The sequence below is a fragment of the Pholcus phalangioides genome, unplaced genomic scaffold (genome assembly GCF_987345545.1).
Source record: "Pholcus phalangioides strain wild (caught in Gottingen) unplaced genomic scaffold, Ppha-v1.0 ptg000010l_1, whole genome shotgun sequence".
NCBI lineage: Eukaryota > Metazoa > Arthropoda > Arachnida > Araneae > Pholcidae > Pholcus > Pholcus phalangioides.
In genome coordinates, this window is record NW_028301603.1 from 919,788 (window position 1) to 942,454 (window position 22,667).

Sequence of the window (22,667 nt, forward strand, 5' to 3'; positions counted from 1 at the left end):
CTTCATACCAAGTAGTGGAAATTTTGAAAAATATTTCCATATTATTTTATGGGAAAACAGAAAATGTGTGTGTAGTATGGACAAAATTATAAGGCACACACTGATTTTTGAGGGAAAAGTAAAATAAAATTCAAACAAATTACATATAAATTTATCAAAATCAATATTTTGTACAACCACCTCTGTTGCTGATCAAAGCAAAAACTCAATTTGGCATGGATTCAACCAAACTAATGAGAGTGTCACAAGAGACATCATTCCAAGCCTGTTATATGGCAGCTTTTAGATGTTCGATGTAAGAAAATTGCCTCCTACCCAGTGCCGTTCTTAAGGCATTTACCCACCCGGGCACAACCTGGGGGCCTCAAGAGAAAAGAGACCTCACAAAAATGAGATCTGGTTGAGATTTTCAAAAGTTTTCGTGGTAGGGCCTCAGAAAACTTGTTTGGCCCAGCGGTCCATGATGCTCTTAAGGCTGAAATTTGATGTTACTTGTAGAATTTTAAAACTCTAGAAATTGTTCGCTGTGAGCGCTGAAGTTGTAAGGAAGATTTTATATTTCTCTCTGGATGACATTTTGCCTTTTAATGCTAGAGCACAAACATTGCACTTTGATGGAGCAGACAAACATGGGGTGTGCCCAGATCATATTTTTCTACAAAATCACATATTCCATGGTTTAAAAAATGTGTCAAAAAAACGCCACATCGAGACGAGAGCATCCAATTTTATTTGCTATGTACATTTTAGAAACACTGGTACCACGCCATAGAAAAATTTCATGAATTTCACTTTTTTGCAGCACTGTACCCCATGGTATTTTTCCTACTGATGAAGTACTTGTAAAGAGGGAATATTTTTATTAGTTTTTTATCCAGTAACGTAAAAAAATGATTTGCATGAAGTAACACAGTGCTACACTACTATAAATTGGTGGAAATGAAAATGTCCTTTATTTCTGTCCCACTAATTTTTTACTGCAATTTACAAAAATATTAAAATATCAAAAACTATTTCTCAAACATTCTTTGTAATTTCACTCACAATTGCTACACAACATGAATGATACATGTAGTTGAGTTTCATTATTGTGGAAATATTCTTTCTGTATTTTTTTTGCGAATATTTGTAGCATCTTATAATTATGTCTCCCACTGTATATCTTTTTAATTGCACTATAATTAATTGTGCATGAATTTTAATTTGACTGACACTTCACCCCCACCCCTCATCCATCCCCCTGTCCCCAGATGTATTGTATGCACTTATGTTTTGTTTGATGATTAATGTTGCTTTTATTTTTCCTTTTTTTTGCTTTTTTATTAAAGATTTGCTTTTTTGTTTTTGCTTGCTTTTCATTTAGAAGATAGCTGTTGTGCTGCTTTAGCTCAGCACGTATCTAAAATTTCACAATCACATGACTTGAAGACCTCCTCTGGACAACTGCGGTACATTTCACCTTTGGCCCCTTCAGCGTACAGAACAAGGGGATCTAGTCTTGGCTTCGTTCCTTGCCTTTCTGAAGAAAGCTATAACATGTATGTGTGCGTAACCACTAAACGAATAATGAGAAATATTTTTGCTTTTAACTCAATTCAAATTTATGGTAACTAAAAAATAGTGAGTACATTAGTTAGCCCTAGTAAATTTAAGTGAAACAATTACAATTTGAATAAAAAAAAAACCTGGTTTAAATTTGCAAAAAAAATCATTATTTTTGCATATTCTGGTGGCACAAAACTTGTGAAGCTACTTTTCTGAATTTCCACAACAGATCATACTAACAACAAGCATCACCGCCACAATAATATTTCCCAAATAAAACAAAACCTATAAAAAAAGAGAAGTAGCAAGTAATGATCCATCTCCCTTCGCTTCTAATGATTGCTCACACGGTCTGGTCAGTTTTATTAAACTTTGCCTGGAGCAAGGCGAGAGGTTTACTTTAACCTCAATAAGTTTTTTTTATTATTTCGGGAGCATTTCTTTTTCTGCAAGAGGCTATTTAGTCATAGGAATCAGTAGTGCGTGTTGTTTGCATATCTTTTTCTTCATTTCTGAATGGAAGAGGCAACACTATCCCCCTCCCTCCCCTGTTCAGTGTACGGCATCTGCTGTTGGTGAGAAAATATTCTTAAAATGGATGTTGCGGTTTTGTTCTTCCAGAGCAGTATTTTCGACTGTCTTTTTCATTTTATCCTGGAGCATGTGTAGCTGAGCCATGACTAGCATCTGCCCTGGTCAGGGTTGGCAGGTTTTTGACGGTTTAAACTGTCACATCAAAAACATTTGTCAAAAACTTCAAATATTGCTTTTCGATATAAAAATTCCAATTGGAAATGCACACGTTAATTGCATGTAATGTTTAAAGTGACTACATTATGCAAAGAATAAATATTTAATATGATTCTAAAATAATTTTCTACTCTTGACAGAATTATTTTGGACAATATATCTGTTTTTTTTCTTATAAAATTTGAATAAATCATAACATAAACAATGAAGGGAAAACTATGGAACGATTTGACATTCTTTGATTCAAGATGATTCTTGACCTTCCAAAATTTCTTCAACTGCTTATATATGTTTGCATTAATATAAACTGTCTGCTGTACTCTTTTTACAACAGATAAGTGTTTAAGAAAATTTATTACATCATGTATGTAATGTTGATTTCTGTTATTAGTAAATTATCTAGATAACCACTAATACTTAAAACGATACTCTTATTGCACATAACATTGAAATATATGTAGCAATCAAAATATTAAATTGTAGGACTAAAATGTCATTTAATTTGGCATTCTTATATGTCAAACTTAGTTATTCTTACTTTTGCACTATGATATGGTAAATTTACTAGCATTTATAATGCAATGGTTTTCCAATTGAAGCTGTATTCAAATGTGCAAAACAAATACTTTGGGTATCAAGTCTTGTCAGCTCTGCTTTGGTTGAAAATACTCTTTAAAGCTCTGTGAATTTATACACTCTGGTCTAAGAAATTTTTAGGTGAAAATAAATGAGTTTAATTAATGCATTAACAGGTGCTGCTTGAGAATTTTTATATGGTATAAAATTTTGGGCAGATCACAAAATTTAAAATATATAGTTTTCCTCAGTAATTAAAATTCTCAATTCTGAATATAAAACCCTTAAATCTAAATAAAAGTAAGTGTTTTTTGTTATTTATAACATATTTATCAAGTTAACAACAACTATTTGGCATCATTTACAGTAAAATTTTGATAGTTTTAATGCCGAGTTAGTTTATGGGGTCAAAAACCTAACCCTGATATATCATACATATTTTGAATAAGCAGCTCTATTCCACTTAGCAAATTGAACACAGGTAATGAGTAGCTTAGATAAATAAACCATAAAATTATATTTTATATGTTCTAGATCAGTGGTTCTCAACCATATGGCTCCCCTAGTGGTACTGGGATACTTCAAGGGGGCCACAGAAGAAAATGGAGAAAGGGGCCCATAACAGGTGGTTTGGAGGGCTGAGAAGAAAAATTTGGTGTGGAGAAATGAAGCTTTTAAAACTTAGTGACTACACTTACAGAATCCAACAAAACCACCGATAAAAACAGGGCCGTCTTAGGGCATGGACCTACCCAGGCCTCAATGCCTACATTTTGCAGCAGGTTCACTAGGATGCGGTTTTTCACAGACCCCTCCTCTATATTAAATTTATAGTGTGATAAACAAAAAGTAATGAAAACCATATCAGGCCCCGGGTTGCAGCTCTGTCAGTCCCACTCTTGTGAGGGGTCATGCACGGGGGGGGGGGTCTCATGTCCATAAGTGACCCCACCCCTCATGATATTTTGTATAATACAATAAATTTTGAAAATAAGTAGGAAATATGTAGGCTGTTCATTTCCGGCTAAGTATGGGACTACCAAAGCATCACTTTGCCTAGGGGCCCATGATGTTGAGACGGTCCTGTATTCAACTCTGACCAGCAGGGAGCTCAATAAATTCTAGGCCAATGGTCTGGAGAGCAATCTTATTGCAAAATTTTCGTTCAATATAAATTCACTGAAAAAATCAATTCAATACGTATAAAGGATCTTGCTTCTAGATGAGGGTCGAAGACTCTGGGTAAGACAGGGGAGCCACGAGAAAAGAAATATGGTTCAAAGGGGGCCACGGACAAAAAAAGGTTAAGAAACACTGATGTTGAAAAATTCAAAATTGCAAATTATAATTAATATTTTGTTTTAATTATTGTAATAAATTAATGTTTAAAAATAAAACATTGTAATGTGCCAAAAAGTAAGTTTTTCATCATGTTGTGTTTCACCTATTGTGTTCAAAACATTATCAAAAGGCATTCATTTAGGTTTTTGACGGTTTAAACCAGTTTTTGACAGTTTTTGGTCAAAAACCCAACCCTGGCCCTGCTTAAGGGCAATTTGGGCGACATTATGTCAGAGCATATAAAAATGGATGGGGAATAAAAAACAAGAGATATGCTGTATATTTCAGAGTTAGGAAAAAGATTCCCCAGGAAAAAGAAAGATAATAATAAAACCTGAAATGGAGGGGAAAAAAGGGTGAATTTTCTAAAACATAGGATGAAACTTGAAATGGCATCAGAAAGGAAGACATCTGTCAACCCTAAATTACGTACTGGTTACGCTAAACTTGTAGCATATTTGATGCCTTTATTTTGTAGAAATTATGCAACTTAATAATTATGTTTCTTGTATTGTCTAACTACAGATGCGAAATAAGAACATTCACAGGAGATTGAGAATATTCTCCTGGATGTAAAAATTGGAGAATAATCAAAAATATGCTCATTTTTCTTTTAAATAATGAATTTATTTTAATTAACTTTTTTTATTTTATAAAGTATAATTCAGTTTTCATTTGCCAGAAACATTTAAAACAAAACCATTTTTTTGTCATAATCACCTCATAATGACGACTTTTAGTTAGGTTTTTCAAAAGTTTTTGTTGTTAAAATTTTCAAAGCCTTTAAAGTTCGCAAAAATTCCTTTTTAAAATTAGATAAATTTTCAGAAATAAGTTCAAAGCAGAAAATTAAACCAAAGTTTATTGACAAAGGAAGCTATTCTTTATAATCACCTTTATTCTAAGAGGATACAGAACTGTATTATACAGGATGGGCAAAAAGTCTGTAGAAACTTTGAAAATTCATAAAAACCGGAAAAATAACCGATATGTAAAATGTTTTGCGGGGTTAGCATCACTGGTCACAGGAATTTTTTTAAGTTGGGAAAAACTAAAAAACAGTCAATAGGTAGTGCTGATGTACACAAGTCAAAGAAAAGATACGCAAATAACAAACAGAATGCCTCCTTATTGTTTATTACAACAGTATGTGTTCCACATGACCACCATAGGGGATAACACATTGCAGGGTTTACAACAGTGAACTGGTTGTGGGTTAGGAGCGCAAGTTCTTATAACCATGTCATTTTCATATTTCCACCTAATTTGCTCGTATTAGTGCCACCTATCAGCTGTTTTTTTTTTGTTTTTTTTTTCCTGTCTTAAAAACTCATGTGACCTAGTGATGCTAACCCTGCAAACATACACTTGGTTTTTTATTTTGGTTATTTTTCCGGTTTTTATTCATTTTTAAAGTTCCTACAGGTTTTTTGCCCAACCTGTATATTATTATTATGATAAATATTCTTGAGAATATTCTGTGAAAGCACTACTATTATAAATAATAAGAATATTCTCAAGTTATTTATAATAGTAGTCCTTCCACAGAGAATATTCTCCGAACGATTATTTTCAAGAATTTTACATCTCTAAGTTAGACTGTCTAACAGTCTGTTAGGCAGTCTAACAAAACTGTGTGAAAATCTGGTACTGATAACAATCTTTTTTTCTTTTAGTTTGAGCACAGAGAATGTTGGGATTTCAACCGAAAGCTTCTCATCAACGAATTATCGATCTTCTGTTGCTGCAACTAAAATGACAACTGGAAATAGTAAGTCAGTGCCACTTCCAGCGAGTAGTGCTGCTGCTGAAGATTTTAGTAGTAATTCGAAACATGTTAAAGTGTCTTCATCCATGAAACATTTGTCTCAGAGCCCATCTTCGAACCCTTTGGTCGACTTGAGTAGAACAGATTATCACGATGACTCTTCTTCGGTGGATTTCAGATGTTATTCCGAAATTGCATCATCTAGCGTTGTTCATGCATCTCAACACGATCCGACTTTGGGTGTGGTGTCTGAAAAATTATCCATGGACAGACAGCCGAGGTTTGTCTGAATATGTCTTGATATGATTCATAAGCCATGATTCTTCCCCCCCCCCCTGTGGGCATTGTTCTTCTGTGTTGCGAATTGATTGTCAGCCAAGAATGCATCCTGAAGAAACTAATTATTCTGTTCTGCCATTATGTCATACGAGTCATTTGATTAATTTTTAGCCGTTACATACATATAAGAAAAAAGGCAAGTAAATTTTATACAAAGAAAGAATATAATGATATACATATATATGTCCGTCAAAGTTGATTATAGTAATGATAGTATTATTATTGGACGTTTGATGATACACTTTGAAGTAATAATTGGAGTGTTTTAATGCTGGCTGGAAAAGTATTGTGTTGCAGAAAAAAAAATTATAACATATGCGATATTCTTGGTTATAATTTCATGCTTGTCATAGTGATTATGTGTGTATATATTAGGAACATTGTGCGAAATCATCCATGGCGCATATATATAAGTGCATGTTTACATATTTTCAAGTACGCAAGAGAAGCAATAGTTCTTTGAGGATTCAACATTTTTTTTAATTTCAACTTTTGATAAGGTTTAAGGTGATGCATTTTTACAAATGTTAGTTTTACTCCCGTTTCATTTCGTTTTTAAATAGCAATACATGTATTGGAACTGGGATGGCCAACTCTTTCTGTTTGAGGGCCAATGTAATGATCAGCTGCAGCGTCGGGGATCACTGTTCCTGGTGTATACATTGCACCATTAAAATAACCCAAAAACTTGCAGATTTGTATACGTCATAAAGAATGGCAAAAACACTGGATATTTGGTCATTAAACTTTCACCTTTGGCTTTGCATTTTCCTTCATAAACTGATACATATTCATTGTTGTGTTGTTTTCCTGGCTAGATGCAATGCATCAAAAATTAGTTTCTTCTGAAAATTATTCCATTGAATGTCTCCAGTCCTGAAATTTTACAAAGAAATATTTTCAAATTTTTCTGTAATTATTTTTTCCTTTGCCCTTCAGATTTAGCAGCCCCTTCAATGCGGTTGCACAGTTCAAATGGACTCTCGAAAAATTGATTCATGCACCAGTAGACTTCAAGAGAAGTTTCATGTTTGGGATGGAAAGTGGTCCAAAAGCCTTTGCATGAATACTATTGACCATGTAACATCCGCTGTTACATAACCCAGAATTCCTTCTGGAGAATTGATGCAGTGATGCAAAGAGAGAAAGAGGAATGGAACAGTTTCCATGAATTACAATTAGTTAATTAACTTAAGTTTAACAACACTATATAACCCATTAAAAATTTTAGCCACAAAGAACTAGTTATTTTAACAATGGTACTACACCAAGTCCAGATGTTGCAACATCAGCATACTCTGAATATCCCATAGGAATGAATATCCCATGACCATTACTGGTGCGGATCATTGGAAAGCATGCACATACATACACACATCAGTGGAGCAGATCAATCTCTGAGCATGGATGGCAACATGACTAGGAAAGAGTCAGATCATCTGGAAAAAATCACCGGCACCATCTGTAGAGGATCATGATCAGTAGGCACAAGCATCTAGACCGTTGCTGGCAGGTTATATTTACACCTATAAAGGACATTGGCAGCATGGTCTTACTCTGGGAACCAGCCACCTAAAAAAACTATTTAAACAACAGCCAATAAAAAATATTCAATAGATCTGATTTACATAATCATTCACAAAAATTGATAACTTGAAATTTAAACGTTATAATAGCAACAATAATCGAAATGGCGATTTGATCAGGATCGCACACCTCTCAGACTATGGAAGATGAAATAGTATATACAACAGTGATTGTGCACAATCTAATGGTAAAATTAAATATTTTTATAACTAATACAAATTCAATTATATAAACATGTACAAAAAATAATGTAGAGACAAGATATGCCTATTCCACAGAGGTCCAGGGTATGTTACAACCATAAGGAATAGGTAAACTTATAATTGTACCAAGACATACTCGCTTCGCATGGACCAGCCAGACTACCTGCAGATGTGAACGTATTTGCACACGCACTATGACCTGGTGCTCCTGTGTCCTGTATGTCCGTAAGATTACACAGAACCAGATTTTAGATACAAGTATTCTTATTACATGAGCTACCTCCTTTAACCAGAATGTCTGTGGTTCAGTTTGGAGAAGTTCCAGTCTGGTGCAACATATAATGCCACAACTAACCAAGTCGAAATTTAGAGATAAGTGCTTTTTTGTTTTCAGTACAAATAATCGTCATGTCTGAGTATGGAACTCCCTCTGTCAAAAGTGCAATATCAACCCGACTATCAAATATGACTAATTTTTTGCTCTTTGGAACTATTATTGTCTGCGTAGCTTATATAGTCTGTCTAAGTTTCAAGGTGGCATTGTGTGTGTTATCCACTTGGGGAAAATTTTGCCACAATGAGCAGAATTTTGCCACCAATTGTGTATTCAGCTGCAAATGCAGGTGGTCACTGGTTCTTGTCCAACTGCACTGGAAACTTGCCCAATGAGATGGTGAAGGAAAAAAAAGTTGATAACAAACTTTATCAGCAATTTATCTGTTCAAAAAGGCAACATTGTGAAAACATAGTAAATAGTTTTTGTCACTATAAATAATGAATGTAAATACTGTAGATAGTTGATCAGGAAGTCTGCTGTTGGAACTAATAGCTCAAATAATAATAGCACATTTAATTTAGTGCAAGGTATTTTTACCTTGTCAGGGGGGATGCAAAAAATCACCTAAGGTTCAGCTGTTGGCCACCCCTGTATTGGAACATTTCCCAGCTTTGAGTTCATTTTCCTCAACATTTCCCCAATGCCAAGGAAGACCTTAGACACCTCCTGACTATGACAACTGCAACTGCATTGAGAAAATAAACTCACGTGGACAATTTTTTTTTCTGTAAGAACCTTTTTATCAATTGACAATGGCTGAGAAAGATTTTTTGATTAATTACAGGCTTTATTTAAAATACTCATTTTGAGGAATTTATGTTTTTTCCCCACAAGTTTCTGGCATTTTCTTTCTTTATTGTGGCATAATAACAAAAATGGGATAAAAGTGTAGGTGGATGTCTTCAAGCAGAGCTTGGCTATTCTATTTGAGAAACATTGAAACATCACCCTAGCATCAGGGCCGTCTTAAGAGCATCATGGGGGCCTCCGGGCCAAGTGATTTTTCTGCAGCCCTACCTGACAAATTGTTAAAAAATTTCATCTACTTTTCATTTTTCTGAGGCCACCTCTTCTCTTGAGGCCCCCGGGCCATGCCCGGTCGGACCCGTGCATTAAGACAGCACTGCCTAGCATTTGACTTTTAAGGTTTGAATCGACATCTTATCCCAGCATCACCGTTTGACTAAGCTGGCTTCTTGATACGCATGAAATGTTTCTATGCATTCGAAAATCCGCTGTGCACAGTTTCAGTCTTTTCAATCAACCTGCATTTTGTACAATTAATTTCCATTGTAATAAATTTAAAATTCATACCAAAATTGATGTGCATTTAAATTTGAGTAAAGGAAAAATTTATCATCATTGACATTATTTAATTTCATGATTTATCATCCATCATTTGCTCTCACTAATTCGTCCTTCCCCCACCTTATTGGTCTGGAACCACACCTGTGTTAAATAAATGTAATCTCCGTGGCTGTCTTATGCCCAGGGGCCTCAAGTGTGGGAGAGGGGGGGGGGGAGAAATCTCGTGATAATGAGATTTGGTACTGTGGTTCTTGAAATTAAGTTCAAATCAGGATCAACCCAAAGAGCACCTTGCATGTTTGTAATTATTCAAAAATGAGATGAAAATATTAGAGTGTGATCTATGTATGAAAAAGATTAGTGTAGCGGATGTCAAAAAATATATTTCTGTGTTGTGTTTCGTAGTTATGTGCAATAATTTCTTCTCTATGTTCAATGTTCTGTGCACGGTTCATAGATTTCTCTCAGCTGCTGCTCTGCTATTCGAGAGATCAAGTGATTAAAACTAAAACTCTACCAATTCCAAGAATGAGGTTATAATATATGATTGTGAAACAATATCGCATGTTGCTGTCGAGTGTGGATATGTGGAATATATAACACACATGTAAAAACAGAGCCTTTCCCGTCCCCATTGGTGAAACCACGTTAGTAATTGTTGATGTTATACGTGTGATAATGTTGTAGATGAGGTTGTACTTTGAAGTAAATTGGTCAAGGAATAAATTATATGTCAAGATATTAAAAAAAATCACATGTTATATATATACATATGTACTCCATCATGAACCGCCAAGTGTTTTAGAGCAAAAAAAAAAAACGTTGCTTTATATAATTTTTATCCTTTTCACCATTTGCGAATAATCGTGTATTTTAATGTGTATGTACATGCTTGTGTGATGTCCACATGATGATGGAAACTATAGACAGTTGTATATTTCACGCTCCCCTTTTTTTCTGTTGTGTTTCAGTGAAAGGGTATATTAAAATTTTAAAAGAATTGTTTCGCATGTCTTGCTATGCATTCACACTCATCTCGCACATAGGCAGACACTGGGTGGAGCCCTATTGAGTAAAAAAAAATTGCATCATTGGCATAAGCGGGAGGGTGAAGATGGACATTTGTCGCCCCCTTCCATTCGACAAACCTGTATCTGCTTATGATCTCCCATTGTACCAATTTCTTGCTTTTGAAATAGACATTAACCCTTTAATTGGCAAGCATTGAAACATCCAGAAGAAAAAGTTTTCGAAAAGTTATTTCAAGCAAAAATGAGGTACTGTAATACTGGGCTTTCTTTCACATCGAGCACAACTTGGGTTTATCGCCATCTATGGGAAATTTACTACCTAGTGAGTTGTGCCGGAAGTGTGTACGTAACAGTCTGAGAGCGTATCTAGTGTTGAGTCTGATTTTTAAGTGCTGCCATCTATATTTCAGAAGTGAAGTGAGTGTGATGATTGAATTATGTCCGTACCGTTTGTAGGTTGGATTGGGTTTTGGTTTTAATGGTGCAAGGACCGAAAGATACCCAGGCCAGATCGCCATGTGGCAATATAGGCTCATGACGCAAGGACCAATTAGGTCAAACTGCGCCAAACCGTTTGTAGGTCTGTTGGTCACTGGTGAGACTTCTTAAATGGAAGATTGGCTCGCATTCGCGCCTCGAAGTAGGGAACCACAGAAAACAAATTTCATCCGATCACCACTGTGGCGACGGTGGGAGGTTCAAACCCCGGATCTCACGATGCGAGTCCGTTCTTATGACCACTCCACCACCACAGCGGCGTAATACAGGACTACTTTGCACCTGCACAGGGGTGGATCCAGAGAGGAGACGATCGCTCTTCTCAAGAGCTGAATAAATATGGGAAAATTGATCTCTCTCTGTGTCCAGTAAAATACGAGACGATCTAATGAAACTACAAATTGAGTCGTCCCTCGTGGCACATCGCCCAAGATTCACGTCTGTCTCAGCTTCATTCATGCTGGAAATGTGTGTCTTGACCTCTCTCCTTTGCAGCTGAATATGTCAGCCTCGAATTCCTTTGTAGCAAAAGATGTTTGCCTTCGCTTCATTCGCAGGCGCATGCTTCTTCCAGAACTTAATTCGAGGCTGAAGTTGTCTGCCTCTACTCCGTTCGAAGCTGAATATGCCAACCTTCGCGGCTGAAGATGTTCGCCTGCGCTTGATTCACAAACGAGGATTTCTGCTTCTTTTCTGTTCGAAGTTAAAGATGTCTGCCTCCGCTAAGGACATCTACCTTGGGTTCATTCGAATCTACAGATGCTTTCCCTACTGCAGTGGTTCACGATGTTTTTTTACCCGCGGCTGCCGTCAATAGTTTATAGTATATGTTTTCACTTATAAACGAACCACGAATAGGCACGCAAATTAATATCTTCAGCTCATCGTGACGCGACGCCCCTGACAAGGGTTGCGACGCCCATAAGAGCCGCGACACATACTTTGGGACACAACTGCCTTACTCTATTCACAGCCGAAGATATGTCTTCGCTTAGGCGCTGGTCCCTACCAAGAGCCGAATGCTATGGAAAAATTCATGTCCCTCGTAAAATACGAGGTGATCCTCCAGACATATCGATCTGTGCCTGCACCTACAGGGGGTTACTTTTCACCAATACTGAAAAAAAAGAATTCTCAATATTGCTTTAATGGCTATTATAATAAATATTTCCAAACAGTTCGATTCTCCTCGACAGGAGGCGTTATGAGTCAACTCATACTCAGTGGAACTTCGGTTAAAGAGCTTAATTCGTTCCGCCAACGTGCTCGGTATACGAATCGGTAGGGCCTCAAAAAATCACTTCACCTGTGAACCCATGATGTTCTTTCGACGGCCTGAGCCAGGACCGTCTCTATTCTACGGGGCCTGCTCGTGCGTTTCGATGACGTCATTCAAAGAGGCCGATGGTCGGAGCATCGTCTGCGCGCTATCCCTGAACCTGTATGCTTTGATTACACTTTTCCGTAATATCTATATATATAAAATTGATTTTCTGTGTGTGTATGTTCTCTATACAAATCTACAATTTCAGATCGATCGTCGTCAAATTTTTCGTATATACCAAATGGGACCTGACTTAAACGATAGGCTACTTTAAAATTTCGCCAGAGCAGGGCAAATGCCCCAAATGGGCAAAAAACCGTAGGGCAACAATGGTTTTTGGCCTCAACAATCACTTTCGGAACGTTTACTTTGGTTACCGTGGTTCCCTAACAATGCGTTTCAGACGTGTATATGCCTTTACAATGGTTTGTCACTTCTCTAATCCTGTTTCCATATGTATAATAGTTTATGCCTTTATAATGGTTTGCCACTTTTTCAATCCTCCCAGTAATGAAACTTGCTGTATATATGCTGTAATCATTATCAGCATCACTTTGAGGGTCAGGCAAAGGATGATTCCCATAGAAATCAGTGTTAAAATTGCCGATTTTACTGTAGAAATGCGGAAATTTGGTGGGGTTTTCCGCCACATCATTAATTTTAAAAATTTTATTGAATTCTAGATTTTTGAAATATCGAGTTCGCTTAGAGATACGAAGCCCAGACATTTAAATATGAAGTAATTGCCCGGACCTACTTTTGAGTTGGATATTCATACAAAATAACATTGATTTCACCTTTTTATTTCTTTCTTCTCAAGCTCGAAAATGAAAATGTGTCTGTATTGTCTTTTAATATTCAATTGCATAAACTCATATAGTTTAGGTTGTTTTAAAATGAATTATGGGTACGTAAAGTACATCGAAGAAATTCCACAGCTTTAATTAAGCATTTTTGGAAGCTGAAATAGGCAGAGATGGATAACTTGAAGTTCAAAAGGGGGGGGGGGGGATCGAAATACTTAGCGCCCTTAACAAACGAAAAAATATATATTCATTTCTACGTTTTTTTAATCTAGATTTGTTTCTTTCATGAGTCGCGGTGGAAGTCGCCATATTGGTTAACTTAGACACGGTTAGCATGTCCCTCAAAGCTAGAGGGAGATATCGCATGATCCAAAAAGCCTAATTGAAGAAAACCCGGGCAGCGCCGGGTATTATAGCTAGTTAACTATAAAATTTGTCATTCCTTTTGACAGGCAAATATCGCCTTTGCTTTCCCTTTTTCTTTTTTTTTAAAAAAGTTATTTTCTAACTTTTTGAATTTTTAACTAAGTGAATTTATGATCTCGAATATATAAAATTTAGATCAAATCCCATACATACAAATACTTGTTTCTTTTTCATATAGCCCTGCACTTGTATTTTTAATCATAATCCCACTTCATTTGCCAATGAATACACGATATTAAGAGTAATCATAAATTTATGAAACATGGTCCATAGGTGGTTTGCATTATGGGAAATACATTCAAACTATATATTCTGAATTTGAAATGGGTGAAAAAAAACATTGCCCACTTTTTCATAGGCATATACTCACATTATTTACAGTGAAATAAATATTTCATTATCACTTTTATACACAACACTTTATTTACAATACTATAAATATTTTATTCTCACGTTCATACAGTCGAAAACTCTGTTATAGTATTCATTTTGCGTACAGAGAAGCAGTGCATTAAAAAAAGGAATTGCCTATTCAAACAAATGACAAAAATCTACTTGAAAAAGTTCTGGGTGTTGTTACAAAATTTAACTCTGACAAAATTATATTCAGAACATAATCTCTTAAAAGCTCTAATGTGTCACGTACAGAAATTGTCAATTAAAAAAATGCTTCCTCTCTAGAGTAAAACACCCATCAAAAAATACCTTTTTTCATGTTTTCCCGCTTTTTCTTATGTGATAAGCTCAATATCAACTTAGTGTGATACAAATACAACGCCACAACAGACAAAATGTCCAACGAGGTGGCTGATAAAAAGATGCTCATAAAAATATGGTTGTCATATATTTCAAAAATACAGCAACCCAATTAAAAATGCAATTAACACAAATTATAAACAATATATACACATGATAAAATATTATACAATGCCCATAGAGAATACTTATGGTTGTCTGATTCTAAGTATGGACAGAGCTTCTCGATTTACCCCAACATGTTTATCGTATTTCTTTTTAAACGTGTCAATTGTGTTATAATTTAATACCTCCGCGGCTAAGCTATTATATTTATTAACAACCGTATTAGAGAAAAGTTCCCTGCGACACCATAGCCTTGCATTGTCCCTCACCAATCGATACTGGTGTCCCCTTGTAAAAAGCAGCCGATTGGCGGTGAACACCTGCGTTCATCCAATGTAAACATATTCAAAAAATGAAGCCTCTCTTCATAACTCAAGCCCCGTGTGCCAATAAGGACACGCATAGCTTTTCTCTGCACCCCTTCAACCAAGTCTATGTCCCTCTGTAGGTATGGTCTCCAAAACCTTACAGCATACTCCAGTCCAGGACGAACTAAGCCTCGAAAAAGCGGAAGAATGTCTTTAGGAGAACGCGAAGAGACCTTTTTGAAAATGAGACCACAAGCATTATATTCGATTTTTTGACCCCCGCTGAACAATGTTCAAAAACCCTAAGTCGCTCGTCAATGAGAATTCCCAAATCGGTGACCCTAGTTGCATCCAGGATAGTGACACCATTCAACTCGTAAGAGTACCGTGGGTTGTTCGAACCAAAATGAGCGATCATGCACTTATCTACGCTAAACGTCATGCACCATTCATTTGCCCATGCTGCAATCCTGTTTAAGTTGGTCTGGAGCAACTCCCTATCGCTTTGCATGGAGCAATTCTGTACAGGATCATTACGCAAAAATAGTGAGAGCAAAAGCAGTGGCCTCAAAGCTGAAGGTACCCACTGAATTGATTCAGAAACCAAAATCCTTACCTAAAGTTGAAAACGAGCACCCACAAGTTCCAAACACTTCCGACACCCCCTGAGCAAAAGAGTTGAAAATGTGTCGTATTAGAGGACGTTACATGCTGGGGTTCATTAACATTATCTGTAGGAATTATCTGAGATAGCAGTCATTTTATCTCAGATGCCGTTAGAACTGGAGATGGAACGAATATTTGGCTGCTATTCAGTATAGTCGGCCTTTTTGACAAATATTTGGTTTGGCTAAATATCGGTGTGCACAAACCAATTTTAAAAAATGATATTAGTTGGAATTTTCCAATAAATTAGAATTTATTGATTATATTTTACTGTGCTGTGTTTATTCCTTTCTGTGAAAGAGGTCATGTCACTGTGAATTTCTAGAATAAGGAAAACATGAAACTCAAAATAGAATCCTACCGTATTAAGGTATAAGTGAGCATATGAAACTCAAGGATGTATCAAGACATGAGGAGCAACCGAAAGAGGCAAAAGGAGCAAAGAACATCTAAAGAGGAAAAATAAGTCGTAAATTTTATGAAGCACTAGCTATAATACCCGGCGTTGCCCGGGTTTTTTTCAATGAGGCTTTTTTGGATCACCTGATATCTCCCTCTTTCTTTGAGGGACATGCAAACCGTGTCCAAGTTCACCAATATGGCGACTTCCTACGCGACTCATGAAATAAACAAATCTAGATTTAAAGTAACGTAAAAAAAAAATATTTTTTTCTTTTTTTGAAGGGTGCTATGTATTTCGATCCCCCCCCCCCCTTTTTGAACTTCAAGTTATCCATCTCTGCCTGTTTCTGCTTCAAAAAATGCTTAATTAAAGCTGTGGAATTTTTTCGATGTACTTTACGGACCCATAACTAATTTTAAAATATCCTAACCCACATGAATTTATGCAAATAAATATCAAAAGAGACAATATGGAGACATTAATTTTCATGCTTGAGAAGATATAAATAAAAAGTTGAAATCAATGCATGGATATCCAACTCGAAAGTAGTTCCGGCTAATTGCTTCATATTTAAACTCCTGGGCTTCGTATATCTCTAAGCGAACTCAATATTTCAAAAATCGAGTATTTAATACAATTTTTAAAATCATTGATGTGACAGAAAACCCAACCAAATTTCCTCATTTCTACATTAAAATCGGCAATTTTAACATTGATTTCTATAGGGGATCACCCTTTGCCTTACCATAAAAGTGATGCTGATGATGGCTTCTATTCAAAAAGCTCTCATTACTGGGAGGATTGAACAAAGTGGCAAACTATTATAAAGGCATATAAACTATTATACATATACTGACAGCGTTGAAGAAATGACAAACCATTATAAAGGCATATACACATTTTAAACGCATTGCTAGGGAACCACGGTAACCAAAGTAAACGTTCGGAAAGTGATTGTTGAGGCCCGAAAACCATTGTTGCACGACAGTTTTTTGCCCTGCGCTGACGAAATTTTAAAGTAGCCTATCGTTCAAGTCGGGTCCCATTTGGTATATATGCAAAATTTGGCGACGATCGATCTAAAATTGTAGATTTGTATAGAGAACATACATACACACAGACAGACAGAAAATCAATTTTATATATAGACTAGCCATAATACCCGGCGCTGCCCGGGTTTTCTTCAATGAGGCTTTTTTGGATCACGTGATATCTCCCTCTATTTTTCTTGAGGGACATACAAACCGTGTCCAAGTTAACCAATATGACGACCTGCGCGATTCATGAAATAAACAAATATAGATTTACACAGAAACGTACAAATGAATACATATTTTTCTTTTTTTAAGGGGCGCTAGGTATTTCGATTTGCCCCCCCCCCCCCCCGAACTTCAAGTTATCCATTTGTCTGTTCCAGCTTCCAAAAATCCTTAGTTAAAGCTGTGGAATTTTTTCGATGCACTTTTCACGGGCTCATAACTAATTTTAAAATATCCTAACCCACATGAATTTATGCAAATAAATATCGAAAGAGACAATATGGAGACATTAATTTTCATACTTGAGAAGATATAAATGAAATCAATGATATTGCTCAAATATCCAACTCAAAAGTATAGGTTTGGCTAATTACTTCGTATTTAATCTCCTGGGCTTCGTATATCTCTAAGCGAACTGAATATTTCAAAAATCAAATACAATTTTTAAAAGTATTGATGGGGCGGAAAATCCCACTAATTTCCGCATTTCTACTGTAAAATCGACAATTTTAGCACTGATTTCTATGAGGATCACCCTTTTCCTGACTCTCAAAGCGATGCTGATGATGATTATGACGTCTATTCAAAAAGCTTCATTACTGAGAGTATATTGAAAATGTGGCAAACCATTATAAAGGCATAAACTATTATACATATACTAACAGGATTAAAGAAGTGACAAACCGTTGTAAAGGCATATACACGTCTGAAACGCATTGCTAGGGAACCACGGTAACCAAAGTAAACGTTCGGAAAGTGATTGTTGAGGCCCAAAAACCATTGTTGCTGGACAGTTTTTTGCCCATTTGGGGCATTTGCCCTGGGATGACGAAATTTTAAAGTAGCCTATCGTTCAAGTCGGGTCCCATTTGGTATATATGCAAAATTTGGCGATGATCGATCTAAAATTGTAGATTTGTATAGAGAACATACACACACACACACAGAAAATCAATTTTATATATATAGATTAGCAGAGAATAAATAATGCTTGACATTTTCTTAATTCGATGTAAAATTGTAACAAGTTTTGAAAAAATATTTATTCTGTAAGTAATAAATTTAATTTCTATCATTTGAGAGATTACCAATTACTTTATTTTCAATTAAGAACACTAATTTCATTTACAATTGTAATGAATTTAAGGAAAATTGATATTCGTTCGACGAATGTTTGGTTATGCGGCCAAATTGCTATTCATCCCATCCCTAGTTAGAACAGAGTTTGTTATTGTGTTATTGGAGTTCCGCTGTAAACATACATATACAGGCCTACACAATATGTATGAACATACAACATGTAATTTAAGAAAAGTCCGTTAGACTATTTGGGGATTATATAAACCAAGTTAGTTATATCCAAAATTCATTCAAGCTGCGAATATCCTTAATTTTTTTAAGACAGTGTGATCTTGATCCTCTGATTACAGAATTTGTGAATAGGCCAATACATAATTACGTATTCGAAATTGATGATGCTGATATTTCTCGTTTACTACTCTTATTTTTTGTTAGCATATCATTTTTGGCTTTACAATAGTTGTTTAGCAGAATGTTAGAAATAACAGACAAACATTTCGTTGCTAAAACCTCCGAAGAAATGCCACATGGACACATGTTGATGGGAATTTCATTGCTGATAATGATTTTGTCCATTGCTATTTTGGTAACAATGGCTTTTAAACTTGTTTGTCTCAAAAACTTGCCTTCATAAGTCTCTGATATCAAAACTTGAAAAACAATGAATGCAGTCAAAACTAGATCTAACGTGAATTGTGTAGGCCACTTCAGTCCTCCTCCATGACTTAGCGACATGAATTTACTGTCAGCCACAGACACGAACTCGGTAGAATAAAGACGGCCCTGAGCAGGCCCGGTAGAATAAAGACGACCCTGCCTGAGCCTACGACTCCTGAATCAAACACGGACACCCCCCCCCCCCACACTGTTGTGTGAAAGCTTTCCGTATTGATGAATAATAATGATGAAGAAGAAACTTTTAAACAGCGGTTCTCAACCTTTTTGGACTTGCGGAGCCCCTTTTGATAAAAAATTTCTATGGCAGAGCCTTGTAGGCCATTTTTGATTCATTCATCAAAGTTACCGATTTATTTTTGTTATTTAAAAATATTTATAATTATTACTTTTTTTTTAATTTACTGGGTTTTTTTTGTTCTGGAGCGGCCGCGGAACCCCTGGAGAGTGCACACGGAGCCGCAAGGGCTCCGCGGAGCACCGGTTGATAACCGCTGCTTTAAAGTATAAAATACTTTTCCTTTTTTAAGATAAATATATAAAATTTTCTCCTTACGAAATAAAGGAAAAAAAATTATACATTTGACCTTATCTCTTCTTTTTATCCAATGCTACTTGGAGACTAAATTTCGTTTTCTCAGTTAAAAAGAGATAGAAAAAAAAAATCCTCCAACTTCTTTTTTTCACTCCAAAATGAAGAAAACTCTCCAGGAAAAATTTTTTAAAAAAAAAATCTTATTTTTCGCTATCTTTTGATATTCCAAAAGCGAAGACTGTGATGTTAAGAGAAGAATATAAAGAGGGAAACTTGAGGGACAAAAAAAAGGGATAAAAATCCCTCCGTTGCCACAGTAACGAGGTAAAGGTTTCCCTAAAGAGGGAAAAAAGTCCTCTTTTGGGTCGAAAAGCTAACAGGACTCCTCTTTCTGAAGTAGGAAAAGAATTCCTAACCTTACAATATATATATAAATATATAAATAAATAAATAAATATATATATATAGTGCTTTTCTACATTTAATTTTTCTCCAGAAAGAAGCGCAGCCACGGAGGACATTACATTTATACATGTAATATTTTAGCTTGTTCTGGATAACAACTCGCTTATTTTTTATGCAGGCCTAACTTAGATTTGTTGGAAAGGAAAAATGATGAATCGTTATTTTGATGTGCTTTATTCATTCTAGCATAGTTTTCTTGACCACTCATTCCTCAGGTTTTCTAACCTGGGCAAGAGCCCGCTTAGCCCCACGGCCTTAGACGCTAGGCACGGTGGGAAAATAATAGTGCTGCCAGAGGTGTATTAATAATTCAGTATAGACACAATTAAATGCAAATAAAAAAAAATAAAGAAAATTTTAAATTGATGAAAGAAATAATTTCAAAACCAATTATAAAATTAAGACCTAATCAAAGAAATTGTCTGAGAACTAACGAAAATTCAGAATCGATGAACTGAAAATTAGAAAAATAATTGAGACGGAGATAATTCATGACATGAAAATTCGGGTGAATGAAAGAAATAATTCCGGAATTGGTGGAAATTCAGAATTTATGAAAGAAAATTTCTGAATTATTTCTTTCTATATGAAATTTCTGAGTTCCAGAATTATTTTTTTCTAGATAACAAAACAGAGATTTCGTGAATTGTTGAATACTCGGCAAATTCAGAATTTATGAAACAAGTTATTTCAGAATTAAGGAAAATTCGAAATTTATGAGAGAAGTTATTATTATTACCGTCAGTGGGCATCTCCCCAAAACGCGGGGCCCGGTGCGATCGCACCTGTTGATCACACGCCTCTAATGGTGGCTCTGCTTATCACCCCCCTTCGTAAATATCCGTCTCTAAGTCACTCTTTTGGTCACTCACATCCTTTAACATCCTCTAGGGGTCACTCATTTCATCTCCTGCTCACTAGGACACGCTTTAGTTCACCCCCCATGCTTACTCTAGGTCAGTGTTTCTCAACTTTTTTCACTCATGGACCCCCCTTTGGACCATATTTTCTTCTCATGAACTATTTTCGTAATCTACGAAAATAAACGTCTCTTTCGGGGGATACAATCTTTTCCGGGGGGTCTCTGTGAGATCCAAGTATTCTTCGTTGCTTCAGATTGTACCGCAGTACTCTGGAGCAGCAGGTTAAAGATGTCAACACTACTGAATGGGAAACCTGTCTAGAGAAAAACTAATAGTAGTTCGTAGTCGCTTCTCCACAGAGAGCAATCAGGCCTACGACAGAAAATTCAGGCATGATAAGAAACAAGCAAAATAACCTACTGCCTTGTTGCTTCACTTTCCCCCAGGGAAAGGCATTCCTAACTTTACGAGATAACGGGCGAAAATCCTATACCACAAGGCAGAGCTGAACCCCATGTCTAGTCTCATTAATCTCATCCATTAACCTCAGGTTCAAAGCCCTCGAAATTTCTGCATGAAGGGCAATCTGGCCACAATGCCTTCCAAATAGCATAAGGCCGCTGTGGTGGTCGAGTGGTTATAGTGCCGGACTCGTGATGCGAGAATCCGGGTTCGAACCCCACAGTGGTGGTCGGCTGAAGTTGGTTTTCTGTGGTTCCCAACTTCAAGGCTCAAATGCGAGCCGATCTCCCCGTTAAAAAGTCTCGCCACAGAGAGCAACAGTCCTACAACGGTAAATCATTCAACCATAACACTTCACTCATAGTTAGTAAAACTGGGGGCAGATGACAGCACTACACATAACAAGCATTACAAATACAAATACAACGCCACAACAGGCAAATTTCCCAACGAGGTGGCTGAGTTAAGAACATCATGGATCCCCGAGCCATTTTTTGGAGGCCCTACCTACTACTACTACGCCACACATGCACCCCGCCCACAACCCCCCTCCCCGCGGAACCCCCCAACGAATCGGTACATGCGGGAATGTGCGTGTACGTGTAGTGAAACCTGACGTGAAGTTTTGTTGTTTCTCTGTAATGCTTGTTATGTGTAGTGCTGCCATCTGCCACAAGTTTTTCAAACTATGAGTGAAGTATTATGATTGAATGATTTATCGTTGTAGGACTGTTGCTCTCTGTGGCGAAACTTTTTAACGGGGAGATCGGCTCGCATTTGCGCCTTGAAGTTGGGAACCACAGAAAACCAACTTCAGCCGACCACCACTGTGGGGTTCGAACCCGGATCCTCGCATCGCGAGTCCTGTTTGTACACAGAAACAAACTTTACGTCAGGTTTCACTACACGTACACGCACATTCCCGCATGTACCGATTCGTTGGGGGGTTCCGCGGGGGGGGGGTGCATGTGTGGTGTAGCAGTAGTAGGTAGGGGCTCGGGGATCCATGATGTTCTTAAGTCAGCCACCTCGTTGGGCAATTTGCCTGTTGTGGCGTTGTATTTGTATTTGTATGAATTCACGACGGTTCTGTTAGCCACTTTCCGCCAATCTTTAAAAATAAGCACTATGAGCAATGTATGATATTAAAATCAGAGCCTTCTTAAGAACATCATAGCCCCATAGGCGGAGATAGACTTGAAAGTCAAGGGGGGGGGGGCACGATGATGATGATGTATATACATATATACA

At 36.6% G+C, this 22,667-nt stretch overlaps 1 protein-coding gene across 7 annotated transcripts in view; it reads left to right on the top strand.

Annotated features, from left to right (window-relative positions):
* Nucleotides 1–10,757, top strand: part of LOC149080727 (rho GTPase-activating protein 45-like) — a 204,271-nt gene extending 193,514 nt beyond the window's left edge. For 5 of the 7 annotated variants that reach the window (XM_089237403.1, XM_089237401.1, XM_089237408.1 and 2 more), the window contains 2 exons: nt 1,364–1,538; nt 5,889–10,757. In XM_089237403.1, the coding sequence (XP_089093529.1) occupies nt 1,364–1,538; nt 5,889–6,270 (557 nt within the window). In that variant the 3' untranslated portion in view covers nt 6,271–10,757. The remainder of the gene's footprint in view (nt 1–1,363; nt 1,539–5,888) is intronic. The other 2 variants (XM_089237402.1, XM_089237406.1) reach the window with 2 other exon arrangements.
* Nucleotides 10,758–22,667: the final 11,910 nt, after the last annotated feature.